Genomic DNA, 16,522 nt, shown 5'->3' with positions numbered 1-16,522 from the left:
GGACAAACAGACAGCATGGTAGAAACTGGGGCAAGTCATCAAAATACTATATACTTAAAATAAACATGTAAACAAAGTGACAATAAAAAGCAAAGTTGACCTCGTAGAAGCTAAAGGACAACAACTCTATAACACTAACCCTTATTCAACAAAACTCTACAGAAAGAACCATAGTTGAATTAGTAATGACAATATTTCCCCTTAAAAGAAAGGTTACAAAACACAGTACATTCTGAAATATAACATGGCGAGTATCCAGAGTCTGTGACTTAATAAAATATTGTTATCTAACAGCTCCAAAATCTTGGCACATTTTTAAATCGTTTCTATTCTATAGTAATACACAGAAGAATGGAAACAACTCCTCAATCTTCCATTTTTCCCATAAAACTGCCCCATATTTTTTACTTAATAGATGAGAAAACTGAAGCATTTCAAAGTAATTATTTGTGGTTCTACATATGTCAGATCTAGAATTTAATTTTCTAATTTCTAAGACAATAAGTTTTCACATCTGCAATGCTTCACCAAGAAGAGATATATAGATATAAATATCTGGCCTCGATAATAATAAACAAACAAACAAACAAAAAAAACCCTGATTAAGTAAATAGTAACTGGTGGATTTTTGCTTTGTTTTTTTATTTGTTTTTATTTTTGTTTTCTGCCTCGGAATGGCTAAAGAATAAGCAACTTCCGCCTGACCTGTGGTGACACAGTTATAGGGAGTCAACCCGGAATGCTGACGTCCAAGGTTCAGAACCCCAGGCTTGCTGGTCAAGGCACATACGGGAAGGATAAGCAACTGCTGTGAGGTGATGCTTCCCGCTCCTCCCACCTCCCCTTTCTTTCTCTTTTACTATCCTTTCTCTAAAATGAATAAATAAAATCTTTTTTAAAAGAGAGAGAGAATAAGCGACCTCCTTAGCTAAAGCCTCTCCTCTGCAAACCCTGGTGATAAACAATAGACAATGAATGTTCTTCAACATACTCAGGAGGTCGAGTGTCTGGTCCAAGATCTCGGTGTAAAGAAATCCTGTCACTTGCGAAAGCATTAAAACAGTGTTTTGCTTCTCCGCGTTCTTTTTCCTTCTGCTCTTCAATGCTTAGACTGATTGTCTTGAATGCTTTACCAGAAGCACCAGGTGCATTAGAATCCTGAGGTGGGCGGTCAAGAACAGGTTTCAGTTCTGCTGCTGTGTAGTATCCTTGCAAACAGGGTCTTTCACCAGCATCAATGTTTTGCCTGACAGGTGCTCCTATTTGCATTTTTGGCATCACATCTTTAATATTGTTTACAGCTTCTAGCATTAAATCAAACATCTTGTTTTTGTTTTTCATGTTCCTTTCCATCTTTGATTCTTCTTTGGAATATTGAACATTTACTTCTCTTTGCATTAAAATCAAAACTATTATAAAGAAAAATATTACTGTACTAAGTTTCCAGAACTTTTTATGGTAATGTCTTTTAAAATGTAAATTCACTAGCCGCTTTAGATGAGCCATTCTGACATTAAAAGCTTGTCACTTAAATAACAGTTATAGTTTTCTCTTTTACTTCTATTTTTTATCATAGATTTGCTGGCAAGAAGTTTTCATTAAATGGTAACACCTATAAACAGAAATAACACATGACATTAGTAGCTATTCATTCCTGTCAGCATGGTTCAGTTTATTCATTCAACCCACAACTGAACAAAAGCTACAAATAACATACTCTTATGGTTAACAAGAATACAAAGATATCTTACCCTCAGGGAAATTATACTTTTGAAAGAACACAATTGCTACAATTAATTATAATCTATTAGAACTGTAAAATGTTAGGAATTTCTCTCCAGTAAAATATACATTGTTAACTCTGGCAAATAGCTATTATCTTATATGCATAAAATTATTTTTACAAATATACTTTGAGACTAAAAAACAGGTCTCTTAATAATTAAGGGGTCAAAGGTCTTCATTAAAATGATTACAAAGAAAGGGAAAATCCTTAAGAAAGCAAATGTATACTGATGGGTACTAGCAGCCATTCCCTCAAAATAATGCCTTTTATCTTATGAAATTTGTCCATAACCTAAGAACTTTACTCCAATTAGACCAATTAATATTAAAAGCAGCATCACCAACAAGGAAACTGGCATTCTCCCAGATTTGGTGACTCGACCGTACCTGTGAATTTGGACTGAACCAATAAAGACTAGAAAATTAAGAGCATCTGTTCTTATACGAAATCTAAAAGCAAAAAGAAAATGGCATTAAGCTTTACTTGTAGTATCTCTAAAGAAGTAATAGAGATCATCGAGTTGTACAAACAATATTTGGCCTGATAAAACACTGCTTGCAGTTGACCCTATGAAAAAAGCCACAGGCTTACTATAAACCCTAATATAGGCCACCAGGAACAAAAGAAGGGAGGAAAAGAACATTGATGACAGGCTGAATCACAGTGAGGACTGATTTTCTTCATGATACTTTAAACAAATGTCATGTGAAGAGGTTTTAATACATACCATGCACCATTATAATTATTCAAGTAATTTGTAGGAATAGGTAAGACCTGTTTTCCCTAAACATATTTTAAGGAAAATGACATTTATTGAAGTGAACACTGATTTTGACACTTTATTCAGTTTCTCTTCCAAAATTGTCACTAAATTTAAAATAAGAAAACCAAGTTTGAAGATGTAGTCTCTGGTCTTTACCAAGAAATCTTCCACTGGATAAACAAAAATGATAGAACTTGCATACTTAATACTATATATTATTTCTTTTTGAAAAGAACAACTTATTTTATAGTTTATTAATTGATTTTTAGAGAGAGTGGAAAGGAGAGAGAGAGAGAAACATTGTATTGTTGTTCCACCTATTCATGCACTGATAGGCTGCTTCCTACATGTGTCCTGCTCAATTATTGTGTAAGTTTCTCATGTGGCAACTGTTTTGTTAAGCTGAGATTATAAAATTAAAAATATCTTTTACTTTTTTTCAAGATTTTATTTATTGATTTGAGAGAGAGAAGAGAGGAGAGAAGAAAAAGAATGGGGAAAGGGAGAGGGAGGAGCAGAAAGCATCAACTTGTAGTAGTTGCTTCTCATATGTGCCTTGACCCGGCAAGCCAGGGGTCTAGAACTGGCAACCTCAGCATTCCAGGTTAACATTTTATCCATTGTACCTCTTACCTTTAAGAAACAAAGACTAGTGTAAAATATGGCATGTCAACAGGCAACCAGAAAAACAGCGTATATGTGCTATAGCGGGAGACAAAGAAAGCAACATGGGGCCCTGGCTAGTTTGCTCAGTGGTCAGGGCACAATTGGAGAAGCGCCCATCTGCTTTTCCACCCCTCCCCACTCCTACATCCATGGCTCAACTGGAACAAGTTGGCCCTGGGCAAAAGCAAAGGATGGCTCCATGGCCTTCGCCTCAGGAGCTAAGAGCTTGGCTGCTGGGCAACGGAACAATGCACCAGATGGGCAGAGCATCACCTAGTGGGCTTGCTGAGTGGATCCCAGTTGGGGTGTATGCTGGAGTCTGTTTCTCTGCCTTGACTGAAAAATAAAAATAAAAAGAATATGAAGGGTAAAGAGAAATATTAGAAAAAATTTCCTAGGGATGACACCACTAAGCAGAATCTTGAAAGATAAACAAATTGTATTAGAGGACAAGAGAGAGGGGAAAGAGGAAATGACAGATGCAAAGGCATAAAAGCAAGAAAAGCCATTGGCAACCAGGAGCACAACAGAAATAGAAAGCACAGGTATTAAATGATAGAAGGTAAGGCTGGGAGGTCAAAGACAAGTTACCAAAGTAAATTTTGAATCTATTAGTTTTGTCTTGAATAGATTGGATAGAAAGAATTGGGTAACTTTTATTGAAGGATTATAATCATATTTATGTTTTAGAAAAATTACAGTTTTTTCAGTGCCAGAAGAATTGATGTATACTGAAAAAATGAAATGAGCAGGAAGGTTGGAAAAGACTGCTTCAAAAGAGTCCAGGAAGTGGTATCAAGCAGGACTTGGCAAGAGAAAGGGAAGGATGGGAAGAAAATGGGTCAAGTGATGACATTAACAAAGGCAGGGACAGATAGATTTAGAATAGGAATTAGTGATAGAATTTGTTTAATTTTGGTATGGCAAATTTGAGCTGCTGGTAGGATTTCCATGTGTTCCCATAAGCAAAAAAGATATATGGGACTGATAGAATTCATCTACATTATATAAAGAGGCCAGAAAAATGCTACATTTAAGGATTAAGAAGGAGAAAAAAGAAACTGGAAAGAAAGACCAGAAGACATAAAAATAACAGGTCTTCGCTGGTTTGCTCAGTGGTACAGCACTGGCCCGGTGTATGGATGTCCCCAGTTTGATTCCTGGTCAGGGCACACAGGAGAAGTGACCATCTGATTCTCCACCATCCCTTCCCCTTCTCTATTACTCTCTTCCCCTCCCATAGCCATAGCTTAATTGGTTTGAATGTATTATCCCAGGTGCTGAGGATGGCTCAGTGGAGCCTCCACCTCAGGTGCTAAAAATAGCATGTCCCCAGATGGACAGAGCATCAGACCCAGATGGGGTTGCTGGGTGGATTCCAGTTGGGGCACATGTGGGAGTCTGTCTAACTTCCCTCCTCTAAGTTGGAAAAGAAGAAAAGGAAAAAAAAATAAGCAAAACAAACAAAGTCAAGTAAAAATAGATTGGCAGTTATCCATGACAGTGGACTTAAATTTTACAATCTGCATCTTATCTTTGAGAGATGATAATGTTTGACATATGATTGGTCTTAAAAAATAAACTCTATTAGATGTGACCCAACAAGCTTTACTGCAAAACCAGGAATGAACCCTGGCAGAGAGAATCCGATACTCTAGTGTAGCCATGCCCTTAAGATCCCAAAGTTTATGATTCAGGTGTTTTCAGATTAATCAAACAACAAACTGATCTAAGAGGTTCCAGGAAGATAAAGACAAGCAAAGTGCTGGGATAAGCAAAATGTTATTTCATGGTCCCCAGCCAATAAAATACAGTCTGATCACTGTTTTCTAACCACAGCTTGACAATAGACAAATAGATATAAATCAACCAACATTCACCCTCCTTTCTCTGAAGGAGAACCACCAAAAACCCCCTTCTTGCATGCTCTCTAGTGATACTAGGTTTCTTCAGTAACCAAAGGTAGGCTGGATTAAAATGTTGAGAGGGAATAAGATAGTCTCTTTAGGATGTTTTAATACAACAAGGAACAAACAGTAGTCCAGGGAAATCAGAGTAGAGGGAGAGGACAGAACTAGATCCTTCTACTGTAGTGATGCTTTCCCTAAAACATTTTATGTCAAAAATATTATCTGTGGCTACGGTGGAGAATTAGAAAGGACAGAATTAATGAGGCAGTTGGAAGAGTTCTTTCTTAGGAATAAATTATAAACTACAGTAGTTCTTTATCAGTAGGGCAATAATTCTATCATTGCATGTGTATGTTTATCAAAGGGAGTTACTCCATTAGTAGATTTTAGTTTAGGATGTCGCTAGTTCTTTTAAAGATTTTTATTTATTCACTTTAGAGTGTGGAGGGGGAGAAAGAGAGAGAGAGAGAGAGAGAGAGATGGGGGAGAGAATCGGGAAGCCATCAACTCATAATTGCTTCCCATATGTGCCTTGACCGGGCAAGCCTGGGGTTTTAAACTGGTGACCTCAGCATTCCAGGTCAACGCTTTATCCACTGTGCGAACACAAGGCAGGCTAGTTTAGGATTTCTCTAATAAGGGAGTCAAGAAAAGTTCGTGAAGGACACAAAGAGTGTCTTCCTTATTCATGGTTGTTATTCTGGCACTTACTACAATGTTGGTGACATAGTGGGCACCCAATAAATGTTGACTGGAAAAGGAAAGAAGGAGGAACAAGATTTAAATTATTATTAGAAATAATAAAAACAATAGTTTACTTAAATTAAATATTAAGTCCCTGATATTTTAACACTTACTACATAATCCTCATTTAGTCTTCCCACAGTCCCATAAAGTTTGTTATTCCCATTTTACTGACAAACAATGAGAGTCAAGTAGATTACACGGCTTGGCCAAGGTCACTTAGTTTAACTGGAAGTGCAGCACTTCCCCAACGGTGTTCAAATTCAGGTCTAATGTAAAATCCTGAACTTTCAACTGGAGTTATCTGAAATAAGGTCTTTAAGAGTCAAGAATTGATAGCCTAAATGTCAGAAGATAATGGGATAACCTGTGGGAAAAAAGTAGAAATAGCCTTATTATTACCTCAGATAAGGTTTTCAGGGCAAATAAGTTTTTAAAAAATAACCTGATTTCAGTGCATGTTTTTGGAAATAAAGATTGAGGATGAGGTTGTAGACCTTGACAATGGGGTATTAAGATACCGAGACCTTTTAGTTGCAATGTCTTCTAAAGTAGGAACATGATGCGTTGCTCTTTCAGATTATTTATGAAAAGACTAGTCTTTTTTGATAAATTGCTGGTCATCTGAAGATTCCAATATTGACTCTCCAGGGATTTTATGACTTTTCTTTCCTGTGCCGCTAATGTCCAATATGAGGATTTCATTAATGAATATTATTACACTCAACATTAAGCATCTCCATCAATGTCCTCAATCTGGGTATATATTAGTGGAAAGGTCTTTAAAAATGCAGTACCTTAGGCTCTACCACTAGAGATTTAATTGTTCTAGGGGAGGGCCTAGGTCCTGCTTTTTTGTTATTTCAGGTTCTCCAGATAATTCTTAAGAGAAGCCAGTTTTAAGAATGACTGGTCTAGGTCACAAGACTGAGTAAATCACAACTAGCACCCAACAGAAAGGTATGTGTTCATCCAAAGACAACCACATTATTAATTCTTAATACTCCAAAAAAAAGGTTTTTCAAAATAGATTCTTGATATAAATTGAGCAAAAATTATTTTGACATGGAAAGAGAAGATAAAATCCAAAGCAAGAATGACCCAAAGTTTCCAGAAGAGGCTCAGGAAAATAATGATATAAGTGAGGCATTGAAGTTTTATTGCAAATTATGATGCTGAAAAATCAATTTAAAAATATTTTTCCATCACAAAGATAGAAAACCCCAAACTCTTAACAATAAAAACAAATAATCTAAAAGACACATTATAAATTTTTAAGTGAAACAAAATGAAGATTCTTAATTCTTATTCCTGGGAATAATGCTATATTCCTAGACAAATTTGAAAACAGCCAATAAAAAAAAACAAATCTCTCTAGAATCAACTTTCAGTTAAACTCAGAAGTTTTGAGGCTTGAAAATAAATCAGCAGATCAGCAAATTTAAACATAGTAAGTTATATTTGCACATTAAAAGTGATTAGCAGATGAAGGGTTTGTTTGCCTTGTATTCTAAAACCTTGAAACACCAATCTAAAATGTTCATTTGCTAATTATGAAAGACCAGATTCACAGAAGAAAAGGAAATATCATAAAAGTTTTTTTAAACTAGAAAAAATTAATTAAAAACAATTATAGTTTCTAAACTAGAAATCCTTACAAATTTCTAAAATTAAAAAAAATTAAAATTTAAAGACCTGCTGACCTTTAAAAACATTACTCACTCTCTATATGCAGACTTTACAAACAGACATTAATAATAAATAAAAATATCCACAAAATGGTACTTTGAAAGGCTGAAACAATGTGCACGATTCTAAGTCTATGAGCCTTGGTTAATCAATGGATTATTCTTAGGGGTAAAATATGCTTTTATCTCAACAGAAAAAAGAACTGAACTCTCATAAATTAAAATAATCTAACTACAAAGCTGAGGTTTCCATAGCTTCTCAAACTTTAATGTGACAATGAATCATCTGGGGGTACTGTTTAAATGCAGACAAATAGTAAAATATCAAGATAAGATCCATCTTTATAGTCATGCCTGTCCCCCCAGGTGGAAAAGCACACATCACAAGAATGTTAGTTTAATTTAAAAATTCCAATTGAAGCAATCTTCTAAAGCAGTGAAAAGCAGAACACTTCATAACTGTATGCAAAAGTAGCATTTAATAAAATTAGAGGATAGTGGTTCTTTCCATTTCTTGTTTCTGTATTTGTGACAATAAAACTTTACAGCTACAGAGATTTAAGATCCGGTTCCAGTTGACTTTAAAGGGCAGAAAGCCTAATTGGTGTATGAAACTTGCTTGATACTGAGTTAAAGCATGTTGTAAAGAGTTAAGGTTAACCACACAAAGCAAGGGATTACAAAATTACATCCTCAAATCCTAGCACAGATTGCAAATTTAAAATTATACACTATAGTGAATTAACATTTTTTTGTTATACATTATCATTTGGATTCACAAATTGAATTAAAACACAAGACAATGATGACAACAACAGCAAAAATGGCCCTGGTAGTAAACCCTTAAATGCTTGGGCAGAAATTTTATTAAGTGCCCCTCATCTGCTGGTGAAAATGTTAGGAAATGGAGAAGTGGCAGGAAGTGATTTCTGCTTGTATTTATTGGTGGAATCAAATTTCATGATGATTTGCTACTGTGGTTTGTTAGTTTTGGTTATGTTTAGGTCCATGTTCATTCACATCCTTGCCAGCAATTCTTCTGAGCAGGACGTGACTTGTGGATGTGTGGCAAGGGACAGTAATGCAAAGTCAGCTGCACTGAGACAGCCACACACTATCTCACAGGAGGCAGCAGCAGACATACTAATACAGGAGTCCCCAAACTTTTTACACAGGGGGCCAGTTCACTGTCCCTCAAACCGTTGGAGGGCCAGACTATAAAAAAACTATGAACAAATCCCTATGCACACTGCACATATCTTATTTTAAAGTAAAAAAACAAAATGGGAACAAATATGATACAATATTTAAAATAAAGAACAAGAAAATTTAAATCAACAAACTGATCAGTATTTCAATGGGAACTATGGGCCTGCTTTTGGCTAATGAGATGGTCAATGTCCGGTTCCATATTTGTCACTGCTAGCACTAACAAGTGATATTACGCGCTTCCAGTGCCATGACACGTGCGTCCCGCATCACCGGAAGTAGTACTGTACGTGAGCAACGCGGTTTGGTGTTTCACTGACCACCAATGAAAGAGGTGCCCCTTCCGGAAGTGCAGTGGGGCCCGGATAAATGGCCTTAGGGGGCCGCATGCGGCCTGTGGGCCATAGTTTGGGGACCCCTGTACTAAAAGATCCCAGCTAAAGACAAAGTGGAGTAGCTCCAGGTGGCTGGAAAAAGACACTGGTGAACAAAACTGCATGTTTTCTCATAAAGTAGGATGGCTTTTTGTACAAAGGTTTCTGCAGGTTATGAAACAAAAAAAAGGGCATGGTCAGACATCATTTCTCAGCTACATCTGGTCAGATAAACATCTCTGAAGGTGAAAGGTTGTAGACAGGATCTTGATTTGTGGACTAGCCATCTCCACAGTTTGAAGCAAGAAAGCGATTATGGTGCCACACTATCCATGGAGGATGGAAGAGGGGTGAGGGGGCTTACATACTCTCTCTTGCCACATCTGAGTTTGTGAATGAATTTCTCATAACACGAAAGACATATATTGATTATTTATGACATATTAGAGAGTAGAAAAGTTTTGAGGAGTGAATGAAGTGGCTCTACAGATTATCCACTTAACTAATATTTCCCCCAGGCTGAAACATTGCATTTTAAAAGACTGTTCCTCTAACTAGTTATAATGTAAGCATAGTTGATGGTTTTTGGATTAGTAAAAAGACAGAAATTACACAGTGATTTGAACAATGAAAGTTTCATCTATAACTAATAAAGGATTAGAGTAATGGAATTGGCTAGTTGGAGTTAAAGACAGTTCTAAAGAATACAGGACTTCTAGATATAAGGCACAGCCAATACTCCTAAGGCTGCATTGAGAGCCCATGGAAGATCTTTCCCCTCGTCAGGGCTGAGATCCAGAGACCTTTACAGATAGGGCGTGACATTGGTTCCTTGACAGGGGAAAAGGCAACAAAGTGCCTCACTTGGAGACTGGTCTGAAATCTGCCTTCTGGAGTCTCAGAAGGAGCCATTCATAGGGAAGTGGCAAACCCTAGAGCGTGCTAGGCAGGTGCTGAGGAGAACTGCTGGCTACTGATGGAGCCTGGAGTTGAGGAGACGCCCTCTGCAGGAGTCTAGTGTACTTGCATGTATATCTTGGGCCAACACAACTCCAGGCTGGTGCCTGGATAACTGGTCTTGTGAGGTTCCTGGTACACACATGTGTGGGGCCAAAGAGAGACTATGGGGAACAGTGACCTGACCAAAGGGATAGGTTCATGGGGTCTGTGGCTCCAGGATACACCACTGCTGCTCAAGTCAAACTCTGGGGAAAGTACAGAGACAGGCAGGTGCCACCCCTAGAGAATGCAATTACCTAGCACTGGACAAAACTGGGTGGGGGTTGAGCACTAGAAAAAAAGTATGCCAGCAAGATCCTGGCCAGTGAACTACTCTGACACCTTAAAGGAAAGTCCCTTCCCAACTTCAGTGCCATCTAATGACAAGGCTTAAGCCTGTGCCAGCCAGCAAAGGAGAAATACTCACAGGACCCAGATCTATCAGTAAAAAGAGGGTGGATAGAATGAATTTGGAGTTGAGAAACAATATGCTGATGAGTGGCATAGTCCACCCTTGTGACAGTCAGCCTCCATATGCACACTTTCCCACATTTGAACTCCTGTACAACAACAAAACAATATTCCACCTCAAGAGATGCAAGTGTCCTTCTTACAGTGAAGAGATGATCTCACAAAGAGGAGACACAGAGTGCCAACATCCATTATACCCACTGCTCTATGTGAATTACTTCTCAACTTCTATCACAGTCCCAGTTAATATTCTGTTACCCACAGGCTAAATTATAAATTTAAGCTCTAATACCGCTGTGCAATGTATTTTTAAAAAGGGGAAAGAGATAAGAAAATTGTTAACATAGAAAAATAAACACATACATATATAAAAAGCAAAGGGAAAATGTACAAAGCTACTTTGCAATCCCCATCTACCTAACTGGCCATGAGGCTGTAATTGGTGTCTATGGCTTTTCTTCTTCCACTACCCATTCTGCATTTAGCCTGGCCTCAGGCATCCTGGGGTTCCACAGATGAAAATCCATATCCAGAAATTTATTTATTCTAATGAGGACAAATCTCTGCTCTCTCAATGATGTAAGAAGTCAAATACAATCAACCTGCCCCATTGGCTGGCTGGGGCCCTGAGGCGCTCACCATTGGTTTCTATAGATTAGGAACTCAGCAGTACTGATAACCAGGTCAGCTTTAGAAAGAGGAAGTCCATGATGCTTAGCCTACACATGCATAGCTTCCACTCTCGCCACCATGGCCACTGTTTGCGGGCCCACTGAACAAGCACTGGAGAGGTTGGGGAGAGGGGTTGACTGAAATCCAGTGTGTCACTCTCTCCACTTGATGAGTGACAGCAATATAGTATGTCTTTTGATGGGTATTCAGATGGAACACATTTCTTTAAGCTCTCCCTTTTTGAAAGGTCTATCCTCATACCTCTCCCTCAAACTTACTTGTCACCAATTTTCTGCTCCTATTCCTTCAATCCCTGACCATCCAGTCAAACCATGAGCAACTGCCTATGGACCGTTACAGACCTGTACTTCTGCCCATCTCTCATTCCAGACATAGTGTACAATCAGATCTACAGTTCAAAAGCCTGCCCAATGGGAGAATGTTTCTTGTCTGTTGTCTTTCACAATTACTCATGGTAGGCTTATACTGCCATAACTTGAGGTGTTTCTTCTTCCATCAACTAAACTAAAGGCATCCCCAAGAAGCCAAAGGAATGGGTCAAAGGTGAGGAGGCCATAAAACAGGCATTGTTATTAAAGGAGTGAGTCACTTGTTTGTGCAACTTGTACTTTACAATCTGCCCAAGCGCCATCCTTGCATACCATTTCCACTTGATGACAGATTGCTGCTATGCATGACTAGCTTGATGGCTCGGCAGGTCAGACAACAGCCAGTTAATGATGAGCAGCCCTGTCCACGTGGTAACCTGACACCCCGTGGCCATGCATTTAGTGCCTACTTATTAGCAAGCCAAAAGCCAAAGGGTGAACAGTTATCTAAAGGAGTCATAGATTTATTTCAAAATCCCAGAGATCTGCACTGTAATTCTGCTATTGGTTCTTGCCAGAGATTCTATACAGCATCCCTATTTACTACAGACACTTAGAGAATCACTGTATTTGTTCAATTATATAGCTAAGTGTTAGCACAGTGTGCAGTGTGTCCTGGACTTGCTCTGATCATTAAAAACTAGCAGTGTTATGTGTTACTCTGAAAATAGACTAAGGCAGCATGCTACAATATGTGTACATTGCCTTCAAAATCCAAAAAGGCTTATTGAGCACAGTGACCACTGAATACCCAGAAATGTTACTGAAGTGCCCTGGATTTTTGTGGGAATTAATTATTACCCTGTGGTTCTCATGTGCTTGAATAAGACAGCTGAAGTACTTGCTACTGTCTGCACCTTGGACACAATCAATATAATAATATCATCAATACAGTGGACCAGTGTGACGTTTTGTGAAATGTTATAAAGATGAAGATTTCTAAGATAAGAAAACTGACCTAGCCCTGAAGCAAGATTGTGAAGATATATTTTGGCTCTTCTAGATAAAAGCAAATTACTTTTGGTAATCCTTTGTAAAGTTGTATGAAGAAAAAGCAATTAAGCAAGTCAATAGCTGCAGAGCAAATGCCAGGGTCTATGTTGATTTGATCAAGTAAAGATACTACATCTAAGTCAGCTATATTTGGAATTAGCCAATGATCAAGTTTACAACAGATTTTCTCTAAGATTTTTGCACACACCTAATAAGTAAGTTAAATGGAGATGTGAGAGCTATCACAAATCTTATTTAAAATCTTTGACGGTGGCATTAATCTCAACAATTCCCTCAGGGATATGGTATTCTGACTTACTATCTCGAAAAAGAGAAGTTCTAACATCTTTCATTTAGCTCTCCTATCACAATGGTCCTCAATTCATGAGTGAGAGACAACACGAGAATTTGCCTGGTCCATTGTAAATCAGAATTGAGCTAAAACTCCAGCCAGATCACTGTAACTTCCCATTTTGACTGGTGGGCCACAGTGGTATTTTGGGCCCCCAGGAATTAGTATGAAAGGTTTGAGTATCCTTTTCCCCAAAGCACAATCTCTCTAATAAATGGCTACATGTCCTTTTGGGGAAGATGTGGAGGAAGATTTACAGTGTATGCTTGAGGAGATGGTGCAGCATTCTTCCTCGAGGGGATAGGACTCCACTGCAAATGAAGGTTCTGGCCCTGTGCATTGACTTAGGTTTGGCAACTGGGTAAGAAGTTGTGATTAACAACTGCACCAACTAAAGTCGACATATTTACTACCAGACCTGGTCTTTCCCTGTTATACACACAATGATACAGTAGTACTGCCTATCCATTTCACTCATCAGTTATCACTAGAAGACTGTCAAAGACATTACCTTATCTACCAAAACCATCCGTGAGCCAATGTCTTTTGATTACATCCTTTTCCCTACTTTCTATCATTTATATGTACCTACTGTGTCCCTGATGTTTAAGTGCTGCCACTTGGCCCCAGCTACTATGGGATCCCATTAACTCTTCTGAAATTAGGGAGCCAGTCTCAATGAAGAGTGACCATTTTTTTCCCACAAAAGCAAGGCTCCCCTCTGTTTTTTCTCAATACCTTAGTGAAGGCAGTGTCTACTGGGCCTTGCCATGGAATATTGTTGGAAGTTGGATGTGCAAGTTGCACACGACAAATCCAGTCAAATATTTATGGAGCAGTCCAAACACTCACAATAAGACAATTTCTGTCCATTCATTCTCTCTTTGAGGCCTCAGTATATTAGGAATAGGTGAGTGGGGAAGCAAGGGAGTAAGATTGCTTCATCAGTAGCACAATATGGCTTCCAACTATCTACAGGTTTACCCACAACTCATTCATCTTCCACCTTTTAACTTTCACTTTCCACTAGAAAAGGTGTCAGAAAAGCGTCTGTAAAAAACTAAGTAGTAAATTATATTTTTGTGGGCCATGTGGTCTCTATCGCCACTATTTAAGTTCAACTCTGTGGTGTAAAAGTAACCAAAGACAATACATAAATGAATGGATATAGCTGGTTCAAATAAAATTGTGTTTACAAAACCAGGTGGCCCAAGGCTGTAGTTTGCCAACTCTCCTGTCTAGAAATTCAAAAAGACTTTAACCTCAACATTTATATGTTTCCCTATACTTACACCTCTCTCTTAGCTGCTGCATCCCCAGATGTGAAAGAACAAAATTAATTCTCCACAAAAATTGTGCATAAAAACAATGTCTGTCTTTAAGATTAGGCTATTTTGTGCCTAATTTGAAGCACACAATATCATTCCACTAATCCAGTTACCATCTGAACATCCTGCATTATCCACTCCTCATGAAGGAAAAGACCTTTTTAAAATATGTTCCTATTGGAAATAAAACAGTGTCAGCCTAAACTTTCTTCTTTCAAAAACTCACCTCAAGTAAGGTAATCTTCCTCAGGACCATACACAGACAATTACCACATAGTGAGGTCTGTGAAACATTCGCTGAATGCTAAACTTCACATTAAAAAAAAATAAAATAAAAAGGGAGGGGTACCTAACTTTGTGAGATTTGTACTTAATTCTTTAGGCAAAAGAAAGAGACCTCAGTGGAGTTTAAGCAGGCAATGACTGAATAACTGAAATTTAGGAAGATTATTCTTCAGGCTGTGCTGAATATGGATTTTGGGGGTGGGAAAACAAGAGAGAAGGCTGGAGGCAGTTAGGAGGCTATTAAGAATAATCCAGGTAAGGGGTGGCAGGAGGGGTGTGGAGACTGGAAAGAGATTTAGGAGGTAGCTGAACTCAGTAAATGAATCAATGGGCCTGACCTGCAGTGGCGCAGTGGGTAAAAGCATCGACCTGGAACACTGAGGTCGCTGGTTCGAAACCCCAGGCTTGCCTGGTCAAGGCACATACGGGAGTTGATGCTTTCTGCTCCTCCCTCCCTTCTCTCTCTGTCTCTCTTTGTCTCTCTCCTCTCTCTAAAATGAATAAATAAAATCTAAAAAAAAAAGAGCCTGAAAAAAAAAATGAATCAATGGGAGGTTGGGAAAGTTGTTAAACTGACGTGTGTTAAGGATGGGTTCTTGACTTGTTGAAAGGACCAGCTAAGGGAGTGCTCCCTGTTTTGGATTATGTGCAGAGGTAGAGTCAGAGCTAAAATAATGGGCAAGAGGCCACGAACACTAAAGGAGGTGATGCTAGAGAGCAAACAGTATAAGAACAAAACTGAAGTAACAACAGAAATAAGTGTTATCCAGTTTAAATAGATGGGGCATATCTGAAAAACAAAGCTCATGGTCAAAAAGCTCAACTGAAACAATAATTTGTATCAGAAACCTTCTCTGCACTAAGCATTGTCCTCCAGAAGGGCCAACTCTGTCATCAGGTATTTACTAATAGGTGTTCTTTTACCCTCATCCCATTTAATCATAAATTATCATTGTGCAAGTTTCAATTCCCTATCAATGTATCAGGTGTAAGAATAACTTCTAGAGATTTATCTCACAGATATGTTTGTACACAAATGAAGTAACAACCTAGAAACTTACACATTAAAGCACTGTTATAGTATCAAAAGGCTAAAACACTGCTTGACCAGGTGGTGGCACAATGGATAGAGCATTGACCTGGGATGCTGAGGACCCAAGTTCAAAACCCCAAGGGTGCCAGCTTGATTATGGGCTGGTATATGGGCTTACCAACTTAGGTGAGGGTCACCGGCTTGAGCGTAGGATCATAGACATGACTCCATAGTCGCAGGCTTGAAACCAAAGGTTGCTGGTTTGAGTCCAAGGTCACTGGCTTGAGCAAGGGGTTACTGGTTCAGCTGGAGCCCCCCAAGCAGGCACATTTGATTAACCAATCAATGAACAACTAAGGCAGTGGTTCTCAAACTTTTTTGAAGTCGGGCGCATTTAAAATCCTACATATAATTGTAGGCGCATTATATACAAATTTCTGAGAAATATATTATAATAATTTAGTCAAATATTAAAGAAAAAATATATAAAGTCCAAGCGTGCTTTTATGGTAATTAAACAAAATAAATACAACAAAATTAAATTTATTCTGACATTAAAAAACATTCTTTTTAAGATTTTTTTTTTTTTTTGTATTTTTCTGAAGTTGGAAACGAAGAGGCAGTCAGACAGACTCCCGCATGCACCTGACCAGAATCCACCCGCACGCCCACCAGGGGGCAATGCTTTGCCCATCTGGGACATTGCTCTGTTGCAACCAGAGCCATTCTAGTGCCTGAGGCAGAGGCCATAGAGCCATCCTCAGCGTTCGGGCCAACTTTGCTCCAATGGAGCCTTGGCTGCGGGAGGGGAAGAGAGAGACAGAAAGGAAGGAGAGGGGGAGGGGTGGAGAAGCAGATGG

At 38.5% G+C, this 16,522-nt stretch overlaps 1 protein-coding gene across 4 annotated transcripts in view; it reads right to left on the bottom strand.

Annotated features, from left to right (window-relative positions):
* GALNT3 (polypeptide N-acetylgalactosaminyltransferase 3) overlaps positions 1-16,522 on the bottom strand; it is a 56,653-nt gene that overhangs the window by 28,532 nt on the left and 11,599 nt on the right. For 3 of the 4 annotated variants that reach the window (XM_066279989.1, XM_066279988.1, XM_066279991.1), the window contains exon 2: positions 992-1,612. In XM_066279989.1, the coding sequence (XP_066136086.1) occupies positions 992-1,506 (515 nt within the window). In that variant the 5' untranslated portion in view covers positions 1,507-1,612. Of the gene's footprint in view, positions 1-991; positions 1,613-15,840; positions 15,969-16,522 lie in introns of all 4 variants that reach the window. The other variant, XM_066279990.1, reaches the window with a different exon arrangement.

Source organism: Saccopteryx bilineata, chromosome 5 (genome assembly GCF_036850765.1).
Source record: "Saccopteryx bilineata isolate mSacBil1 chromosome 5, mSacBil1_pri_phased_curated, whole genome shotgun sequence".
In the NCBI taxonomy this organism is placed as follows: Eukaryota; Metazoa; Chordata; class Mammalia; order Chiroptera; family Emballonuridae; genus Saccopteryx; species Saccopteryx bilineata.
The sequence above is the reverse complement of the archived record's forward strand: the minus strand, read 5'-3'. Positions and strand labels throughout refer to the sequence as shown.